The following is a 22,817-nucleotide window of genomic DNA, read 5'->3' as shown; positions in this document are numbered from 1 at the left end:
TTCCCTGAAGGAGGGAACGGAGACGTCACGTCCCGTCGCCACAGCTCCTGTACCACTGCTGAGCGGCCGGGTCACCGGCTCGGTTCCTCAGCGAAAACCTGAATATGCACTGCATCTGCTGCCTACTTATAGGCATTGCATTGGCTCGTTTAGTTTGCATTCGAAGTAGATTGGTCCCTCTAAGCGAGATCCCAATTCGTCGGTCCTCCGACGTGACGTCTCCGTTCCCTCCTTCAGGGAACGAGGGTTACATACGTAACCACTTGTACAAGGGGCGAGAACGTAGAACTCCCTGGTGGTTGATGTAAGAGACCACCGCTGTGTTGTCAGTGCGCACCAACACATGGTGACTTCTTAGGTCTGGAAGAAAGTGTTTCAGAACTCGAAACATGAAAATACCCCGTCAGATGGCGACCACTCCACAGACCGCGGGCAGGGTGGCCACTCATGACCGCACCCCAACCGGTGAGGTATGCATCCGTCGCTAGCATACGCGGTGACAAGGAGCTCCCAGCACCGGGCCCTGAGACAAGAACCAAGGTTTCCTCCACATGTCTAAGGCACGTAGGCACCTCCGCGTGACCTTGCGAAGCGGGTTTCCCCTCGGGGAGAACCCCCTTGTTCTTGTGCCACCACTGTAGGGGTCTCATGTACAGCAGGCCAAGAGTTATCACGTTGGACGCAGCTGTCATCAGCCCAAGCAGTCTGGAACTGGCCTTCTCTTACTCTCATGACTGAGGTGAGGATCGACTCGATCCGAGCAGGAGACATACATGCCTGCATCGTGGTTAAATCCCACACCACGCCCATATAAGTGGTTCTCTGTACTGGAGAAAGCACACTTTTCTTGGCGCTAAGCCTTAACCCCAGCTCTTTCGTGTGAGCGAGAATGACATCTCGATGTCGAACCGCCATCTGCTCAGACTGAGCTAATATCAACCAATCGTCGATGTGGTTGAGTCGTGAAAGTGTGGGGTGAGAGTGCAAGGCCTAAGGAAGAACCAGTATTGGTAGGTTTTTGCCCCCAAAAGCAAACCTTAGGAACTTCCTATGATGAGGAAGGATGGAGATATGTGCATCTTTTAGATTGATTGTGACACATCAGTCCTCGGACTTGGTCTGAGACAGTACCTGTTTGAGTGCGAGTGTGCTGAACTTCAGTCGCATGACTGAGCGGTTCAATAGGCGCAGATCTAAAATAGGACGCATCCCCCCATCCTTCTTCGGAACAATGAAGTACCGGCTGTAGAACCCGGTGTCTGTCTCGTGCGGAGGGACCACCTCGATGGCCTCCTTCTTTAAGAGAGTAACTACTTCTTGTTCTAATACCAGAACCTGCTTGGGACCCACTAGAGTGTGGGGCCCCGTTGAATCGAGGCGGATGAGAACCGAACTGGATTCTGTAGCCTCTTTTTACAGTACGCTGGACCCATTGAGACACCTTTGGCAGTAGCTTCCACGCTGCTAAATAATCTACTAAGGGATTCAGTCTCTCAAGACTGATCCCTGGTGTGCCCAGAACAGCTAGTTCGGTGCCCTGAAGCGGCACACCGACAGGCTCATGATACCTCATGATACCGCCGTAGAGGTAGCGAGCCTCTTAGTACCGCTACGTTTCCGTACGTAGTACCGTTAGTACCGCTACGCCCTGGAACACGGCAGGGTTGGCAGACCGACTTGGCTTGTGGTGCGCCTAGAGCAGCTAGCTCAGTGCCCTGAAGCAGCGGACTGGCAGGGGACGGCCGTACTAGCTGCTCTAGATACCTCCATAGAGGTAGCGAGCCTCTTAGTACCGCTACATTTCTGGGCGGTAACTGAGAGAAGCGCTCGCCGGAGACCGCTGCGCCCTGGAACACGGCAGGGGTGGCAGACCGACCTCCTGAGGGCAATGAGGAGAGACGGGCACCATGTAATGCGGTGTGAACCTCTCTTCCCCAGAGGGGCCTGCCCTCCGAGGTCCTGAGCCACAGCATCAGGACTCTCATAGCTGAAGTCTCCTCTTGAAAACGACGGCCCTCAGACCCACGTTGTCTGCTAGGAAGGATAGACAACAGCCTGCTCGGGGCAGGACCCATCTAGATACCTCCGTAGAGGTAGCGAGCCTCTTAGTACCGCTACGTTTCCGGGCGGTAACTGAGAGAAGTGCTCGCCGACCTCGGCAGACTGACCTCCTGAGGGCACTGAGGAGAGACGGGCACCGTGTAATGCGGTGTACACCGCTCTTCCCCAGAGGGAGCTGGCCCTCAAAAAGTCCTAGGTCTTAGGCGTCAGGACATTTACGACGAAGACTATCCAGCGCGAATGAAGTGGAGCGTCGCACCCTCTCCCCGGTGGGAAGGACCGCAGAGCGGGCTTCCGAAACCCCGAGAGCGGGCGCCGGATCTGGTGATTAGGAAGCAGAACAATACGTGAAACCCACGAGCACAGCCGCCGCTCCGCCTCGGCGAAAGTGGGGCCGGCACCGCGAGGAACGCTAGTGAAGGCTCCCTCCTCAAAGAGAGCCCTTTGAGAGCGAAGCAAGGCAGTGACAACTATGCTTCGCTCCCAAGCAAACCACGCACAGGCTGTGTGTATCCCCATGCGTAACGTTTTCTTTGGGCAGGGAGGAACACACAACCTACAACGTGGCTTGCTCTCGCCCTTGAAATGCTTTGTCTTTGCATGAGCTTAGACATAGCTGGAGCATATAGACTTTCACAATTGACAGACAACAATAAATATGACTGACACACACAGAGCGTTTCGCTTAATGACAGAAAGCTGACGCTGGCTCCACCGCACGTGCTTTTATAGCTTCCTGGTCATGATGTCATCCGCCCGTGACGTCCCGCTCAGCTATTGGACTGATTTCACATTTGATTCAGAGCGTGGTCACAGAAGGCGTTCCCTAGCATCTTCCAACGCAGCTCGAGTTCCTGAAGAAGAACACCCATTATGTGCTGGGGTCAGTTTGACTGTCCATGAGCAGGGATACAAACAGTGCCAAAAGGACGCTACGATCTGTAATTTTCACAAAAACTCTGGATCCATCCAGTGGACTTTTGCTGATGAATAAATGGGACATCTCAGTGCAAATAACATGGAGAAAAAGTACGCAATGTTCATGTAAATATACAACTGACATTGTTACAATAAAAAAGCTGGTTGAAAATAAGTGAATTTACCCTTTAAGATACAAACCTATAGTAATTCACAACAAACCTTCTAATTGAAGAGCCCAAATATTCATATATTCAATAAAAAATTCATATTACAATAGTTTGTAGTCTGTTCTCTAAAGGCTGGATTTATCCTTATTAAGGTCAGTGCACACAAAGACAATGTGCATATACAAAAAGAAAGCCACTAAGCAAAAAGGCCATCATGTTCATTTTAAATCCAAACTTCTTCTCTGCCTTCATTGCAGCAACAAAAAATACCATCTTTCTGGCAGTGTCGGTGTGAGAGAGACAAAGCGTACGTGGGGGAGCTTTTGGAAGATGGATTTGAGGCATAGATGTTTAGTCGTTTTGTCAAGATGGAGTTGTATATGGTAAGCTGAGCAGGATTCAAGGCCAAACTATTTGTCATGCACACACACTAGCTTTAAGATATGAGAATGTGAAGGATGTTTGAATTCACGGTGCCCTACAGTATCAGAAGACACCAATGTGTAAATGCATTTATGTTTATATCTATGTGTAGCCTATGTGGGCTTGATTTTAACAGCAGGCTCAATTCAATAAGTGTGACGCCACTCTTCACCAGAAAGAAATGAGGCATGTATTTGCATTAAACAAACAGAAGTTCATCAAATATTCAACATAACACACACAGACATATAACCACATACAACACAAACAACTGGGTTTGGAGGTCACAGAGTCTTTGTAATCATCTTCTTTATTCTGAAAGCAGAAAGTAATGTCTTACTCTGGGGAAACATTGTTTTCCGCTCTTCTTTGAATCAGTGATTATTGACTGAAGGAATAAAGGATATGAGGAATATGAACCAGCTGTCATTGAGACACACACACACACACACACACACAGATCACATTAATGAGCATCATCCTGGTTGCCAGGCAGTTCCAAACCTGCAGATAGACTGCCTGCTTCCTCATGACCGGCGAGGATCAACCTTTCACACACACACACACACACACACACACACACACACACACACACACACACACACACACACACACACACACACACACACAGACAGACCATCATTAGCATACTTCAGCGCTTCCGTCTCAAGCCAATTTCCCAAGATCAGCTTTCTAGTCTGCTGCTTAATGGTCAAGAATGAGACAGAGTTGGTTTAAGCTGATTCTAACTGTGAAAAACCAAAGAGAACAAGTTTAAAGGGAGACATTAAAATTCCTCAGATGTTCACAAAAGAGGAGCATGCTGGGTAAGGAGACGCAGTAATGGGAAAGAGAAACAGGAAGCTACACAAATGACACATGCTTCCACTGCATTTGTGTCGGTGTGTGTGTGTGTGCGTGTGTGAGAGAGAGAGAGAGAGACGCAGAGGACGAGTCTCCAACGGAGTCTGTTTGTTCTGTACCTCTGTTGAGACATGTGTGTAAGTCCAATTAGGGGCAGTAGTGGTCTGGCACTGAGATGCTTAAAACACACATACACACACACACACACACACACACACACACAAATACTTTTAAATAAACCCTTTCAGACCTGAATTAAATTCTAGCAACAAAAATGTGACCATTCTTCATTTCTTCTCTAAACGCAACCATAAATGATAATCCATCAAAATAAACAACAACAAAAACAGTGCTTGTTTTCTAATAACTATTTCTAATGTACACTATACAGTTCAACATTTTGGCCTCCGTAAGACTATTTAATGTTTTTGAAAGAAGACTTTTATGCTCAAAAAGGCTGCATGTATTTGATTAAAAATACAATGAAAACAGTGATTTTGTGAAATATTATTACAATTTAAAATAACTTTTCGCTACTTAATTTCTATTTTTTATGAAACATGACATGAGAAATGTCTCTACTGTCACTTTTGATTCAATTATTGTGTCCTTGCTGAATAAAAGTATTTCTTTCTTTCAAGAAAGAAAGAAATTAATTATGTTATGTTATCATAACAGTATGTAGTTTCAGGATGTGTTTAAGAAATTATTTCTTACAATTATACATTTGTTATAAATGTATTTCATTTATTTATTATTCAATTTCACTGTTAGAATCAGACATGGCTAAATTATTATACCTGTAAAAACTAAAACTGTGAGATATTTCAAAAGTACATGGCAAACAGTAACAGCAATAATTTGGACAAAATTTGTAGGAGGATTATTACTTAAAATCCCATCTGGCTGTTTTATATTTTGTATATACAATAGGCTGTACCTCTTATGATTACAAAGAGACACACTATCAATTACTGGACATTTTAAATGCTCTAAAATATTATACATTAAGACTGATAACAAACATAAAATAGTTTGATTCATGTCATATTTGTGTCATAGGCAGGGGTGTGAAGTAACGAAATACAAATACTCACGTTACAGTAATTAAGTAGTTTTTATCAGTAATTGTACTTTTTTGAGTAGTTTAAAAATTGTGTACTTTTACTTTTACTTGAGTATATTTTAAGTGATGTATCGGTACTTTTACTCCGCTATTTTCCTGGGTTTGTGGTCATTACATGCTTATTTCATTTTATTTTTATCCATCAACGTGATTGGATAGAGAGATAGTAATAGGTCTCGTGACTTTCGTCAAATCAAATTGTGCATAGAAAGCTATAACCGCCAACTGTTCATCATGGCTGCTGGAAGTGCATTCTTCAAGCATCAATTTAGTCGCATCTTCCTCTAACTTAATATGTTAAGGTAAATTTTGGATTTCTGCTTACTATATTATTTGCTACTGTATATGCTAGCCTATCTACACAGCCTGAAATTTGGTGTGAGGTTGCAGGTATTGCATACAGTCAGGGGCGTAGATTACGCGGGGGACGTGTCCCCCCCACTTTTAATATCACGTAAATTCGTCCCCCGCACTTTTTTGGGCAAGTGTGTTCGCATAGAGGTTTTCAAGAGTCGGTGTGAATAAATATAGATTTAAATTCAAAGAGACAGGATAGTCTGTGCATGATCTGATGTTTTATTCAGACCCAGAATAAGGCGAGATGAACATCCCGAGCGCTAAACATTCCATGCAGTGTATGTTTCATTCATACTCGAAACCGGAGGGCGGTCTCGCGCAGAAAGTCGTATGAGGAAATTCCTAATATGGACAAAAGCGGCCAGCTATCGCTGTATGAAAACAGTTGTTTTCAGAAAAACAGAAACGTTTGGAAACATGAAGACTTTAAACATACGATTGCGACAATATGGTTTATTTGTGTTTGTCAAGTCATCTCCAGGTGCAGTGCTAACTGACATAGCATTTATTACAGTATTGAAACTATTCTGCCTTATTATGTGATGTTGACTTTTGATGAGTTTGAGCACGTGATGCGTGCTGTGAAAAAGTGTGGGACCGATCTGCACCTTATTGATGACTGCATCTGTGCCAGCGCGTGATGTAATACAACTGCAGCTCGTTAACAAACGTTTTTAATTTTTTAATTTTACATTTTTTAATCCATTTTATACAATCCGCCTTCATTTAGCAAGTGTACTCGCGCATAGTTCAAGTTCAACACTTTTTGTTCCATTCAGTTGTGGATGCTACCACTGGTCATAGGCCACCATGCTTCATTTCAAAAGAGGATTGTGTTGTTGTTGTTTGCCTGATATGACACTAATTTGACTTTAACTACGTAGAATTCAATGCAAAATTTTCTTAAAAAGAAAAAACCTTGTAATGGACATAGGGTCTTAAAGGGTTAAGTGCTTCAGCACTGAATGTGTGTGTGTTGCAGTTACATACTGTATGGATTAGAACTAAAATAACATACAGTAAAACTGTCTCCCTGTTGTGAGGAGAAGAAGACAAGATGAAAAAAGCCAGAAGCAAAACAGGAAAGGGGTGGAATAATCAGCGTGTTAGTAAACCTGTGGTGCAGGACATGAAAGAGCATTGACTGTCACCTTCAGTCACAGCTGGGACATTCAACCCAGCAGCTATATAACTACAACATACGACATCTAGAAGAATGGACACCATTGGCCTTTTTTAAACATGTACAGTTATGCCTAAAATGGATTACAGACCCCTAGTTTCTCCACCATGTAATTTAAGTTACCAAAACGCAGGAAAGCCGCAGACGTCCATCAGCAAGCACACCTGCATTATGTTTGAACTATCCTTACACAAGTATAGAGAGAAAGCATTGAATCTCTCTGATGGGATATGTTGCCGTTGGCAGTTTCACTCTTTCATCCTCTCATACAAGCTTTCTGATGAACGTATGAGTGTGTGAGACATTCACAGCAGATAAACCCTGACATCATCAGTAAAAATAATAACAGATTGCCAGAAAATATAATTTGCCAAAGATGAGTGTCGGTATGCGCACATGCAGACTCCTGCCATCAAGCTGTCATTTTTCAAACATCAACTTGGCAATAAGCAATAACAAGGGAAACAACAACAAAAGACAAATGCCATAAATCAGTGTGTGAATGCCAGAGAACAACACAGCAGCATAACCACAGACTGTCAATCAACTGAGAGTGACCTTAATGCACTTCAGCACTAAACCATCTGTCACAGGAAATGAAAGTGAACATCAGAAAGAGGATGCTCAGGAACTCGCTAACAAATCGCTTGGGGAATCCTCACTGTCATGACATGTAAAAGAGGAAAATTACCTCTCTGTTGACTAGGCAGAATTCGCAAGTATTTGTGTTTCCCACTTTAAAACTGTAAAGTAATTCTATAGCTCATTAGCAGTGAGAAATCAGGAGAGGTCCTTTGGGAATTCTTTGGGATTGCAAATCAAATATACTTACATTAATACCAATACAGACAGGGGGTCCACAAGTCTGAGAACATTAGTGAAAATGCTTCTACTTATAGTCTATTTTATTTTATTTATTTATTGTCAGTTCTTTTATTACTATGTATAAAGATCAAATATTTGCAAAGAATGTCGTCAAAGTTGGTGTCACAAAAATAAACGTTTTTATTGGCATCTATTGTTCCATGAAGAACCATAATATTCCTGGAACCTCTCCATTCCACACAAGGTTCTTTAAAGTGGAAAAAGGTTCTTTAGATTTTTTTAAATGTTCTTCACACTAAGAAAAAAATGGTTCTTTTAAGAACTGTTCACTGAAAGGGAACCATACATGGATCTTCTACATTCTAAAATATAAAGGTTCATGGTCAATAAGAGTCAATGTCACAAACTTGCTTATTTGATTAATTACCTAAATAGTGTCTTAAACATACAGTATTTGTTGTGCATTTCAAATCCTTAAACTTTAAAGTTTAAATATAAAACTTACACATTTAAAATATGAATATTTTGGACCCCACTGTATATACAGTTCAGATCTTTCTACATGTGTGTATGCATCTCTTTGTGAGATGATTAAAAGATTTCTCATCACCCATCTCTCTTTCACAAGAGCAGACGATTCAGTTCAACACTGCCGCCAAAATTCCACATCAGTTGAGAGCAGACACAATCAATCCATCTGTAAGTCCTCAAAGACACTCCACGTCATCATGAATTATTCTCCAACCTCTATCACCTCTTTTCAGCTACAATCAATTTATCCTCAAACAGTTTGGCTGCCATCCAGGTGTGATTAAACCATTTCAGAGTGCAGTCACAGCCAAAAAGAAAAAAGAATCAATCAAATATCATAAAACTCTCCCTGGGTCCCAATTTGCATACGATCCATCCTAAGGAGTATGTAAGATTAGAATTAGTATCAAATCACAGAAAAAGTTCATGGATGGTCGACTACTTCTAGTGTATGTTCAAAGTGCTCATGTTCATCTATTTAATTTATTTAACAAATTAGAAATGAGCCGAAGAGTTTGAGTTATCACTGTCATAGATATGAGCACCAATCAGGGGTTATAAGACTGTAAAAATATAAGTAAATATAAGATTTACACAATACACAATAACTAAATAAAAACAGTGAGGTAAGAAAATAGAGTGTTAAAGAATATTATATCAAAGTTTGAGAAACAAAAACACACTGAATCAAAATGTGTTACCCATGCTTTTCTGGTTTCTCTTGTGTATCAAACTGACTGTTGTATTGATCTGACAGTGTGATGTTGAAAAAGTTCCTGGATGGTCGACTACTTCTAGTGTATGTTCAAAGTGCTCATGTTCATCTATTTAATTTATTTAACAAATTAGAAATGAGCCGAAGAGTTTGAGTTATCACTGTCATAGACATGAGCACCAATCAGGGGTTATAAGACTGTAAAAATATAAAATATAAGATTTACACAATACACAATAACTAAATAAAAACAGTGAGGTAAGAAAATAGAGTGTTAAAGAATATTATATCAAAGTTTGAGAAACAAAAACACACTGAATCAAAATGTGTTACCCATGCTTTTCTGGTTTCTCTTGTGTATCAAACTGACTGTTGTATTGATCTGACAGTGTGATGTTAGGCTACCATGAAAAAATAAATAAATAAAAAGCTCCAGTACAGAGTGTCCTATCGTTCCTTTTTATTATATGAATCATCACACTCAAAATAACGCTTTTTAAAAACCCATTTCATTTTACCTGTTTTTATAGTAAGTCTGCAGTGCATTGAAAAGTCTAACCCCTGTTGCCTCTGACATCAAAGTCCACTGAATTTGATTTGTTCAGACTTTTTTTCCCGATTATAAATGATGCTTGTTCTGTGCATCTTTCTCTCCTGATTCCGACAAGATGACATTTTCACTGAAGAAATTAATATTATGCATAAAGGGCTTGTTGGAAGTAACTGTTTGAAGTAAAATTTTTTAAAGATTTGTTACTTGCAAACATTCAACCTTTCATTTCACAAGACATTAACTGATGGACTGGATTATTGTCATGTTTTATCAGCTGTTTAAACTCTTATTCTGACGGCACCCATTTACTGCAGAGGATCCATTGGAGAGCATGTGATGTAATGCTAAACTTCTCCAAATCTGTTACAATGAATAAACCATTTCAGCTACATCTTGGATGGCCTGAGGGTGAGAACACTTTCAGAAAATTTTAATTTTTGGGGTGAACTTTTCCTTTACACAATAAATACACAATACTTTAACACAATAAAGATATACATATTAACTACTGTATACATTATTACATGCATCATTAAGCAAAAACATCAGCAGACTCTTGGCATGAAAGACCCACAGTTGGCAGATCTTCAAGGATGCGCTGCTGCTTATTTTCTCATCAGTATGGTAGGGTAGTGTAAATGAAATGAAATTAAACTAAATGAGGAATAACAAATCGGGGGAGTGAAAATGACAGGATGCACACAGCTGTCCACGGGAGCAGCCATTTAAAACTTCAGACACTTTCTAAAATGGTCAAATAGAGGTCTGAGACATGTATATGAATAAAGAACAACTGTTTTAAAATGACAGTATCAAACAAACACAATAGTACTTTATATTTAAAATACACATTTTTGTACTATATACACATAACAGTGTTCCATAAACTCTGCAAACAATTAAAACTCTTCTGTATGTGTGTAGATTTTATTTCTGTGCTACAGGCTTGTTTGTAAAGGCTCTCACAAATCAAAGCCACAAAATGAAACTCAAAAGTGTATGAATGACTTTGTTGAGGGTGTACAATTAGCAAACATTTATCTAATATCCACTGATAATTACAGAAAATCAAGCCTAAATAATGACAGACACAAATTTTTTTTTTTTGTTGAAATACTTTCTCCTATGCCAAATGGATATGCTTACTCTGGTTGCGTTTACACTTGGCATTAACATGCGACCGGTATCCGGATGTTGTCCACATACACATTGAAAAGACAAGTGTAAACGCGCTTCTGATCGGAATGTTTTCCGATCAGTGTGTCCTGGTCCAGAGGTAGTCGAGGACACATTGTGATCGGATCTCAGTGTACTGTAAACACAATCCAGCCATGGTGTCTGCATTCGCAGGTCGACATCACGCAAAACGCTGCCCCCCCCCCTCTCTGGCGAACTGTCAGAAAAAAAGACGGAGAACACCCGTGTGGAGACTAGTGAGACTCCTACACTTAGGCTATCTTTGATTTGTAAAATGTCCCGCGACTGAAAATGCTTTTCAAAAGAAAACCCACCACTTCAGGTTGACTTTGCACCTGGCCATTCTCTGCAGACTTATTTAAATATTGCGCGGGAAAGACTGATCCGATTGGTTATCCAGATAGAAAAGTCAGTTGATGTTGCCAAGTGTAAACGTGCCGTGTTCTGATTGACTGATGATCCAATCTGCTTGATCGGATCACGGAGATCGCATGTTAATGCCGAGTGTAAACGCAGCCTCTGTCTGACCAATGGCAGAGAGGAAAGAATTCTGGAAAACTAGTAATTATTTTTGCAATCATGTTTAGTGAGGCCACTGCCTCAGAATTTGCCCACTTCTGCATTCAGTTAAGCTTTATTTTTATAGATTTTTGTTAAACAGGAATTGTCTCAAAGCAGTTTTAAGTCCGAGGCCTAGACTGAGCACTAGAGACAAAAATAGTTGAAGAAAAACTCCCTCAATAAAACAAAGCTGCAATGGGACATGCCTTCTCTTCTTTATGCATTAAAAGAACAGTCTTAGTCACCAGACACTGTAGTACAATGAAGGTACTGAATTTTGTCCTTTATTGATTGGTTATGGAAAATTAGGCCAGACCAATCCATTTGATCTGTCACAAATTCCACATAATGGCAATGATGACAAGAGATCAAACTGTGTGAAAATAAATCAGCAACATTTATCAGTGCTATCGATCTCTCCGCATGGTCAGGAGCATAAACAAGGTCACTGTGACATCAAAAACTTTATTACAGGCTCTGATGATATTCTCATGCAACTACTGCATGATTACTGAAGTGATGCAAGAAAATCAGTTGCATTCAAAATATCAAGCAGCGTGTGTTTTAGTAAGTCTGATTGTGTTGGTTTATGGGTATACAGTGGGGAAAAAAAGTATTTAGTCAGCCACCAATTGTGCAAGTTCTCCCACTTAAAAAGATGAGAGAGGCCTGTAATTTTCATCATAGGTATACCTCAACTATGAGAGACAAAATGAGAAAAAAAAATCCAGAAAATCACATTGTAGGATTTTTAAAGAATTTATTTGCAAATTATGGTGGAAAATAAGTATTTGGTCAATAACAAAATTTCATCTCAATACTTTGTTATATACACTTTGTTGGCAATGACAGAGGTCAGGCTGACTAAATACTTTTTTGCCCCACTGTAAGGGTTCCTTTAGTAGTGAGAGGGTGTGTGTGCGCAGGCACACATTACTAAACTGTTTAAAGCTCATTACAACTTAAAGAGCCCATGACCAAAGAAGCCATTTGTAATACTTATACTTGGCTAAACAATGGACTGCTTAATTGACTCCATAATCTTTTAAAGCTGAGCCAAAAAAAAATCTTCATTTTCAACATCAAGGACAAGATTAATGAAAATCTCTACCACGTCTAGGCATAAAAGAATGTTTATTTGTCTGCCGTTACTATTTGGCAGAATGTCAATTCAATTTGACTGCAAATTCGAGTTGATGTTGTGGAGAAATGTCTAGAAATCTAAGATCTAACATGGATTTAGTTCATTAATAACACCAACAGTACTAATAATCCATAATAATAAAGTGTTTGAGTAAATGGGAATTACCAAACAGATGTATTTGCACTATGATTAGTATCACAGTCGGTTAATACACCAATTTACAGTAAAGTCCAACAGTCTATGAGCTTCGTGTCTGGATAAACTCAGATGGAACAATGAAAAATCCCTCACCAAAGAATGAGAAAATCCTGCTAAATTCTTAAAGGTAAAGCAGCTATGAGAAACAAGTGAACATCTCTTGGCTTTTATCTCTCTTCCCACTTTCCCGGCTCTATGAGAACTTTCACCCAGAGGAACATCATTCCATTATGCAGTTACGCTCGTGGACGCGGCCTTTCTGCTTTCCGGAGCTGGAGGAGGTGAGCAGTGGTTTGCTTCACTCACTTTCCAATGCATGTATTAAACTCCCAAATGTCAGAGATAGCCACTGTCTTTTATATCTGTTTTAGCTCAGTTTCAAGACACTGAGCAAGGAGATTTTAATCTCAGGCCTCATGCACTAACTATAGCTACTGAAGAAATGGGAGTTTTTCCAACAGAACGAGTCCTTCAGAATGGAAGAGGATTTCTCTATGCTGCCAGCGTCATTAACACAGTTCATAAAACACACACCATAGTGGGTGAGATTTATATATGGAAAGACAACTTAACACCATCTATCTGAATATGATATAATGTAATATTGTTTCAGTTCTATTGCACCAAATTTGTGACTCCTAATGATGGAAGTATTCAGTTTGGATAACAGTCAGCAAAAAGGCAATGAATAGAAGTTAAATGATATTTAATATTTATAAGATGCAAGTATGTAAATGCTTCAAACTGTGTAGAATCTGAAACAAACTATAAAAGAGTAACAACATTGTTTTTCTGATAAAGTAGAAATGTCCTGCTTTCTCATTTTGAAGGCCATTTCCTATTAATGAACTTTCGCTATCTCTAGTGTGGACGCATCTCACATTATTTCCTGAATAATTGCTTGCTGGAGTTCCAGCAAAAGATAAGGTGGGACAAAGGAAGTGAAATTTATGCCGTTTGAAATTAAACTGTTTGCTTAAACTCTTTGTCTGAACCGCGCAAGCTATTAATGAAATGAAGGCAGTGGCACTGAACTCCACTGAATCCATTACTGCAGCATCAGCTGCTGTTAATTCCACTGCTGAATATTTCTAATTAAAGACTAAGAAAAGATACTGCTCATCTTCGTTAAGGGACTTAGAAATGTGATTTAATGGAGGTCAGATATATTAGAGACAAGGATAGCTTTATTTGCAACTGCTGTCAGTCTTGCTTTTCTGTCTGTCCCTGTTTCCCTCTGACGCTTCTTTCTTTCTGTGTCTCTTGCTCATTCACGCTCGGTTGAGCTTAGCGCTGTAGAAATGAGAGGGCCAGACGCTTTGGTTTTGGATCAGTGGCGTTTGATCCCTCTCCTCTATGCTGGGACGCTGTCTTACGCCACACTGATTGACATTGTGTAGTTGTACTGTGACCTGTGGGGTGTAGGAGCACAGTCGCCATCACTCTCTCTCTGTCTCACAAAGCTTGACACGCATGTTTGGATTTATAAATACACACTCAGATAGGGCAGAGCAATGTAGCTGAAGTGTAAACACTGTGGCTCTGTGGTGTTATCAGACATTGCTCTTGTTTGTTTGAGCATCCAGACGCTGCAACACTGACTCAACCAATGGTGTATGTAAGGTCTCTGTCTTGTGGAACAGGCCCCCATAAGCTGTGGATTCACCACGTGAATTATGAAACAGAAATATTACAGAAGGATCTAAAGATCTCCCCCTTATCAGCCATCATGAGGTATCTATACCAATCACCCCCAGCACATGACTCCAATATTCTGGGTCGACTTCCTACCGGTCTTGTCGTCATCCACTCAGAGGAGTGATTAAAGATTAATCCAATCAGGAGACAACAAAGCGTTTTTGTATCAGGACTGAAAAGGTTCGTTCACAACATATAGAAATTAATATAGAAGTTAATTGCTGAACATTTATTTAATTGAGTTACTTTTGTTTAAACAATTAAACAGTTTTTTACTAGTTTCAGCCCGACGCAGTTGTCATTTTCACGTCCTGCGACAACTGAATTAGACTGCGCCATTGACCAACAAAAACCTGGTCTAAAGTATAGATAAGTACAGATAAAGTATATAGCAATATTTTTTTAAATGTTTATTTAAAGAGCGTTAGTAATATGCGCCTATAGGTGGGTGACCAACGCGCGCAGGAATGCGCAGCAGCACACAAACATTTTTTTTATGAAAAATTAAAGGATTCAAATGTAAAAGATTATTATTGTGTAGGCTACATTAATATAAGAATGCCTACATGTCATAAAGAATAGTCATTGCATGTATTTAGATCCATTTCCTCTCTAGAGACGCGTTGTACTTGCTTGCGAATTCCGGCATGTAAATAGCAAATTTGCCATGGCGCGAGCGCAACTGGCTCTTAAAGGGAATGGGAGATGAGACTCTGATTGGTTTATTGCGCGCTATGCCCAAAACACACCCATTACTCATTAAGAGAATAGAGACAACCCTTTTAGACCATGCGCCGGGCGAGCAGACCGCTTTTCCCATCGTTAAACTAGCAAAAGTGGATTTGGACACGCCCTAAGTGCACCTGCGCCAGGTGATAGGGCCCAAAATGTGTGTGTGTGTACATATTCACAAGGCACTAAGAAAAGAATGAATTATAAAAGTACTCAAATCACACAGTCTTTAGGAAACTTAATGGCCAAATTAAAATAATGTATTAGCACACAACACACTGTTTTTGTATAGATTTAAAGACAAGTAGAAAGGGGTGAGAGATGTGTGATTATGATGAATAGCATCATAATATGACAACCACTGTCCAGCAGCACGAGTATCATTTCTGTAAGTCAGAGTTGAAATGTGTTGCCAGCTCTGCAAATAGATGCTTTTCTCTGCAAGTGCCCCAGATGGCAGCGCCATCAATGAGGACACTCAAGGGTTGTTCCCTAGAAGCCTGCAAGTGTCTGTTTTCATGAAAGCCACTTTTTCCCAGACACAGCAGAAAGTGCACGTATTGTCCTGCCCTGTTCAAAACACTCTTTGTGTCGACAGTCAAGGTACGGTCGTCTGAGATTTGAAGATAAAGGAGTCTGATGTGGGAAAGGGGTTTGACTGTTACGCCATCAGGAGTGACTGTGGAGTTACTTTTCCCTTTTGTCTCCTGAAGTCAACATTTCCTGTGCAATTTACTTTGCAGCCACAAACATCAAAGTATAGCTTTGTCCTCAAACATACTGTATATAATTTTGAGTGATTGTTATTTTTAATATTGTGCATTGTATCAAGACAGCAGACAAGCTTTGATGTGTCTCTGCTAAATCGCCTATTATAGACAGCTAGCACTTCTTCAGCTGTGACGTGTGTTCATGTTTAAGGGGTTGTGAGGAGATTACTAATGAGCAGGAGATCCCTGTAAACTTCATTAGGATGACTTTGACACGCTTGAACATGTCACAGTTGCTCTAGGGTGATCATTACCATCAATCTCCATAAGGGAGGGGGGGGAAATCACATGACCTTAAACTCCTCACATTTAATTATACTTACACACACTCACAGGACATATTTATTAGCTGTATTTGAAAACATTCTAATATCAAGTTAGAAGAACCATATGGGGCTCATACAATTTTATATAGTCATGTGAATCCCTGATCTGTGCTTAAACACACACTGCTGCCAATAACTTATAATTGAGTGTTAATTTCAGTATCTGTGCATGATAATTAATTACCATACTCACATATTCATTAACTTATGTGGTGAAAAAAACATAATTAATATCACAATTATATGCATCCATCATGATAATAAAATGGTAGTAAAAGGGGAAAGTGAGTATTCTTTATAAAACTCTATTATTTATTTATTTTTAGTGATAATGAAGAACTGTACAAGGATTTAGTAAAGACACTCACCTTTTTCTTATTGGTGGGACAGATGTAGAAGTTTGTGACTATGATGGTTGTCCCAGGCATCAAGTTGAGCTTGGTGTAGGTTGACCCATAATCACTGGATCTGCATGGAGGAAGGGAGCAAAAAAAGAGAGAAAGGTCATCTTCCTGATATTATCACTCTGTTTAATTACGGAGTCACACACATATCCATCTGGAGAGCATCCTCAGATTATTAGATTTAGAGCTGAGAGGCAACAAAAACTTATAACCCACTGTGTATAGTCGTGTATATTTCTGACAGAATATTTTTTGTAAAATAAATAGACTTTTTTTTTCAACTAATCATTACACTGGAGATAGACACTGTTTGTACACATACTCATGTCTTTTCAACCCCAAATCTCTGTTAAGTTGTCATAAACATGACACTGGGCTTTGAAATATTCACACAAAATAAACACAAATTTTCAGAATGACTGTTTTTTGGCCTCTGATTGCTAGTGATCTCATGAGCATGTTGACTGTTTTTGGACTGAACTGGAGTCACCAAATAATGTAACTTTTTAACTCTCTTTTTAACGCTGCACTGGAAAGGCTGCTAGTGTAGTTCTGAAAATTACAAACTTGCTTCAAAACATCAGTTTTTGAGCAGTCGTTCTGAAATGTTTATGCTATTGTGTTTTTGCAGAATGTAACAAACCAAGGCTATGTTTACACGACTGCAGATACACATAGATATTTTTTCTCTGCATTTTAGCCTTCTCTCCATACAGAAATGGCATTTTTGTCCTTGTGAAAACAAGGTTTTTGAAGTCACGCTCTCCCAAGTGGATAATTTGAAAATGCTGTTTTACATTGTAGTGTGGACTCTGAAAATGGAGGCAGGGCTCCAAACAAAAAAATCGAGCGAGTAAGGAGCCATTGGCTCCTATAAGAAAAAATTTTAAGCGCCAAATTATTTTTTTAGGTGCCACAGAATAAAACGTGTTTTATTTATTTATTTTTATTTTTTTACATTTCAATCATACTTTCATGTGTTTATGTCTCATCTTTTCTTGAATTTATCAGCATTTGAATCAATCTTGTAGATGACCTGGGAACTAAAGTTCACTTAAAGTGGGTACTAAATGTCTTTTCCAACTTGAAATATATAGTCACAAAGAATTGTTCATGACACAGAATCTGTGCAAATATCATGGAACATAACAAGCATCACTTGGCCACTAGTTTGGGCTCCTCCTCAATGCATCCTATAAGTGTTGTCATATGTCTTTCACACATTCAGTCTGTTTTTCTTCATTAGTAAAATGCAATTTTATAGGAGGAGCTGAATCATGTAGACAACAGGTTAAATAACAATTTTAACATCCAATAGCGCATAAATATTGCAAAATGCTCCTCTTTATAGTTATTTTTCTAGCTGACTGATGAGATTATGGTTTACCACCGAATGGTTATTCTGAGGTAAATGTATTACATTGCAATGTTTACAAGCTTTACACGTTTTTCGCAGTTTAAAACACTGAATGAGCTTTTACATGAGACATTTCAGTAAGTTGTACTGAAGGCTTTCTTATAAAATAGGCTACGTTTTGCTGTTAATTCATGTTCATTATATACTATAGTAGTAAAGAGAAAGATATAATAATGGGTTCACTTGCCGCTTGAACTGAGGCGCTAAAGCGATCGCGCCTGCTGCATTAAAGAGCGCCAAAACTGTATTTATTGTTTGAATTTCATTATGAATTTGGGCATAATTTTAAAGCTGATACTTTGTTTATTAAAAAGCAACAAAGCTTTTTGCAATTAATGGACGGCAAGTGTGCTTCAAATAATATGAAGTTTACACATTAACAGAACACAGCATATAGACTAAGATCTTGATAAGAAGAAGCCATATTAGTAATGATTATAAACAAGAATTGTTAACGATATTGCCAGTATCCACACAGCTAACAGCTTGACCTGTTGTAGTTTGTTCAAGTTGTGCATGAAATAGACTCTGCTTTTGTGCACATTTACTTGCACCTCTCCGTCATTTCGATCTCTCTCGCGCTGTACAACTAAGCTGCGTTTAGCAGGTGTGCGACATTGCTGCTGTGCGGCAGAGACGAGGACTGCTTGAAACAAATTTTTCCACTAAAACTTTGATGCGCATCGTCTCAGTTTAATACGTGAACACAGCAAATGATGCGATCGCAAAACAATCCGGAAAAAAGGCATTGCATGCAAATTTTTAAGTCATAACATGTAAATATATATAGTCGCCATTGGCGACCTCAGCAAAAACTTCAAAATTAATATTTTTGGTCGCAAATGCGACCATTTTAGTCGCAGTCTGGAGTCCTGGGAGGTATCTAAAACCAATGACGCATGTAATGCATATTGTACCTATAGATATCTATGTTTTTACCATTATGTGCCCGTTATGTGCTATTCACTTCCACAGCGTTACTTTGTACAATATTCATATTACATTCCTGCAAAGATGGCAAACAATTTATTCGCAGTTGTTGTTTTGCGGCAAAACATGAGGGAAATTGACCCTTCGCAAAAACCCACCCTCCTTAGTTCCTGTTGCTATGTCCGACAAACAATGCCAATCTCACACTACACATCATGTTCTCACACGATAAAAAATACACCGTGGAGCAAAGAGGAAACTGACAACACGCCGACAGACAAGACAGAGCAGGTTACTTCTGGTATGAAACAAGGTCTCAGCTTTCACATTTTTAAAAAAGAAATTCAAACAATAAATACCGTTTTGTGACTCTTTAATGTGTTGTGCAGATCACTGTTGCGCCTCAGTTCAAATGGCATGTGAACCGATCGTCTTTTCATATTTTCTTAAAGCACGAAATAAACATGAATGAACATCAGAACGTATTTTATTTCAACCACAGAAAGACATCAATACACACAATTTTTCAAGTTTAAGTCCACCAAAGTTCATCTCTCCTGTCTAATTTGTTTGTCGGGCAAGATGGAGGATTCGGCGTATGATCGCATGTCAATCAAGCTCTTTGCGAACGGTCAATTGAGTTTTAGAATATACATGTAATGAGGTTGAGTGCGACCTGAACGCACCAGTAAGTGGTGATATTTTGCTAATAAAATGATCCTGCCAGAAGAATAGCATGATAAATTCATTATGTCTGGTCTCTCTGTATCATCTCTGTCAGCTTTTATTACATACGCATGTGCTATAAGACACTTTTACGTTTTCTGATGTTTTGGTGTGGATGAGAAACTTTTGCAAGACACTTTAAAATGCTAGTAGTATGGACAGAGAGCAATCTGAAATGAAAATGCTGTTTTAAATGTACCTGGATTACTGTAGACATAGCCTAAATGACTGCTATAACAAAAATGTTCAATTTGATCCTGACCATAACGGCATGTTAAAAGCGTGACTCTGACTCTGGTGAGGTCAGCGTCAAATCAGTTTTAAAGATGACGATGTTTCAAGTGTGGCAGCTAATGTGACGTCAACTAGCCAGAGATTGATGTCAGCTCAAGGAGAAGCTATTTGAACTGCTGTAGATATAAGACATGACAAGGCAGCATCACAGGTGTGGAAATATTTGCAAAAATCAACCAGGCGGACAGCTGTGGCCTAAACCAGTCTGACACTGTCAGAACCAATCATTATCACGCAACACAGTTACATGAAATGCGCTTAAGAACAAGGTCACAGGGTTACGTTTAAAGTGACTATGTCAGTTTCTTTCACCTCACTGTTAACATACTGTGAACCCTCAGTTAGGTTGAGAGAAAGCATACTGCTGCTGGCAGCCGATATAGTGTGCAAAATGCCTGATCAAAGACTATTCCTCAACACAAACATACAGCGCTAAAGACTTCCCCCATAGAACTAATTAAAAAATAGAAGTGAACAGAACTCTTCTCTGGAGCTCCTGCTGAGCTCACATTTTTGTTTCTTACTTGACAGAACGGAGCAGAACAGAGGTGTTTCAGCTCGAGAGGTTTAAATGAAAGCGGGAGGGAAGGCTGGGCAGGGTGGGGGAAGTGGGCTACCGCTGATCATTATGCCAGGCATCATGTTTCCAACATCAAAGCGAGGTATCATTGCAGGATGAGGAAGTAGAGGAGGGTCTGAGGAACAGCATCCTACAAACAGCCTTTTAAATTTAAACATGATGATAGGGAACATGACGGATTGTGCTTTTCAAAGTAGAAATTTGATATCAAATACTTTAAATTGAAATGTCTTTTTTTAAAATGCTTTTTAACCCACCCATAATCAGTATATAATAAAAGGAAGAAAAAAATAACAAAATAAAATAAAAATACTGCCATGTCGTAATTTTACATAGTGTTACCGCTTGTGCTTGTTATCAAACTTGTCCTATCCTAAAATTAATACAGTTTCCAGTATCACTCTAAAATAAGATGGTATAATCACAAGAAAGGCAGCGTTTTATTATTACTGTTCAAAATTTGCTTCATTATTACCAAAACATCCTCACCTTGGCTACATTTAATTAACAAAAATACCAAACAATAATACCAAAAAGCCATGATTATTTTTAAATCATAATTGGATTCCTAATACATGCCATTCATTAAGATGAGTCGAGTCTGTTAATTAGAATACTCAATCAGACAATGATGGCGTTCAGCGTCTCAAAGTGGAGTCAAACTCGGCAGAGGTCATCAGCGGAGTTGGTGGAGCGAGCGTCAGAAACAGCCAACTCATTAAGTAAATCCTCTTGTGGAGAGTGAAATGTCAGAGGCCTCAGAGGAACATTATGTAACTAATAAAGCTAAATTGGAGGATTGTGTGGCACGCTGCACTTCGGTTGCCAAACGTTTCGCTAATGATGCTAACTTAATCGGATGGCTCATTTAATGCCACTGATTAGCTGACAGGACTAATGCCGCTGGTGAAGGAGGAGTGTGGATAATAGAGAAACATTCAAAAGGGACAATACTTCAAAACTTCAAATCTAATTGATATCCAATCAATGATTTTGGCTTTCCATGATAAAGTATTCATACAAAATGTTTCAAAAGTTTGGTCTAATAATTTTTTTAATGTTTTTAAAAGAAGTCTCTTATGCTCACCAAAGCTATTGTGAAATATTATTACAATGAAAAAAATGTTTTCTATTACAATACATTTTAAAATGCCATTTATTCCTGTGATGCAAAGCTGAATTTTCAACAGTCATTACTCCAGTCTTCAGTGTTGCATGATCCTTCAGAAATCATTAACAGAAAAAGAAAACAAGGTGCATTTCAAGACAATTGAAATATATTAGGCATAAAATATCTCGACATCAACAGGATAATTTGCCAATCTACTGAAAATGGTGTATTCTTGATAATGTACCAAGCTTGTAGAAAGTCAAATTAGTTTTGAGACAATTCTAAATCTCAGAATAAATCTAATTCTTGCCATGAGGGAAAGTGAACTGTTTCCAAGTTTGGAAATGAACAGAAAACATTGTGACTTTCTGTATTCATTTGGGATCATGAGTCATACTCTGTCACATTGAATCACGGTTCAAGGTATGAGAACAGCCTGTGTTCAGGGAACAGGGAACAGGGAAGCGCTGGAGGAAAACAGTAAGATCGAAAAACGTACAAAAGCATCTACGCATCGAAGAACGTGCACATTATTTTTCAAAGCCATGTACATGTCCTTGTCCTTGACTGTTCTTTTTTGCTTGTTGATGGATCTCTACTGAAAATAACCCACATTTTGACAGGCGTACTTGATTTCTGTGCTTGTGTAAAATCCTTCAGACCACCACTAGAGACATAGCGGGAGATTAGCATTAGCGTCAAACATAATTTACGTGAAGTGGTGTCATAAATATTCTCTGACAGGTCTTCCAAAAACTAGACCTTTAATAGACTCCCTGCAATTTGTCTTGTCCTGGTGATCTGACAATGACATGGTCTTTGTTATTTGTACTTTTAAATTGAAATTAACTTGCAGTTAAGCAATGTTTTTGTTTTGCTAACTTGAAATGTCACGTATGAAAATGTCTGGTTGCCATTCACCATTCAAATAACGTACTTCCCAAAATATACTTGGTGAAGCTGCTCAAATCTGCTTGTGATAAGCCTGTGCCCACTATATTAA

At 39.3% G+C, this 22,817-nt stretch overlaps 1 protein-coding gene across 3 annotated transcripts in view; it reads right to left on the bottom strand.

Moving 5' to 3' along the window:
- Nucleotides 1–22,817, bottom strand: part of LOC107590992 (VPS10 domain-containing receptor SorCS2-like) — a 172,458-nt gene that overhangs the window by 56,100 nt on the left and 93,541 nt on the right. For all 3 annotated transcript variants that reach the window (XM_016279969.1, XM_016279970.1, XM_016279971.1), the window contains exon 3: nt 16,721–16,820. In XM_016279969.1, the coding sequence (XP_016135455.1) occupies nt 16,721–16,820 (100 nt within the window). The remainder of the gene's footprint in view (nt 1–16,720; nt 16,821–22,817) is intronic.

Source organism: Sinocyclocheilus grahami, unplaced genomic scaffold (assembly GCF_001515645.1).
Source record: "Sinocyclocheilus grahami isolate Dianchi unplaced genomic scaffold, SAMN03320097.WGS_v1.1 scaffold136.1, whole genome shotgun sequence".
NCBI lineage: Eukaryota > Metazoa > Chordata > Actinopteri > Cypriniformes > Cyprinidae > Sinocyclocheilus > Sinocyclocheilus grahami.
The sequence above is the reverse complement of the archived record's forward strand: the minus strand, read 5'-3'. Positions and strand labels throughout refer to the sequence as shown.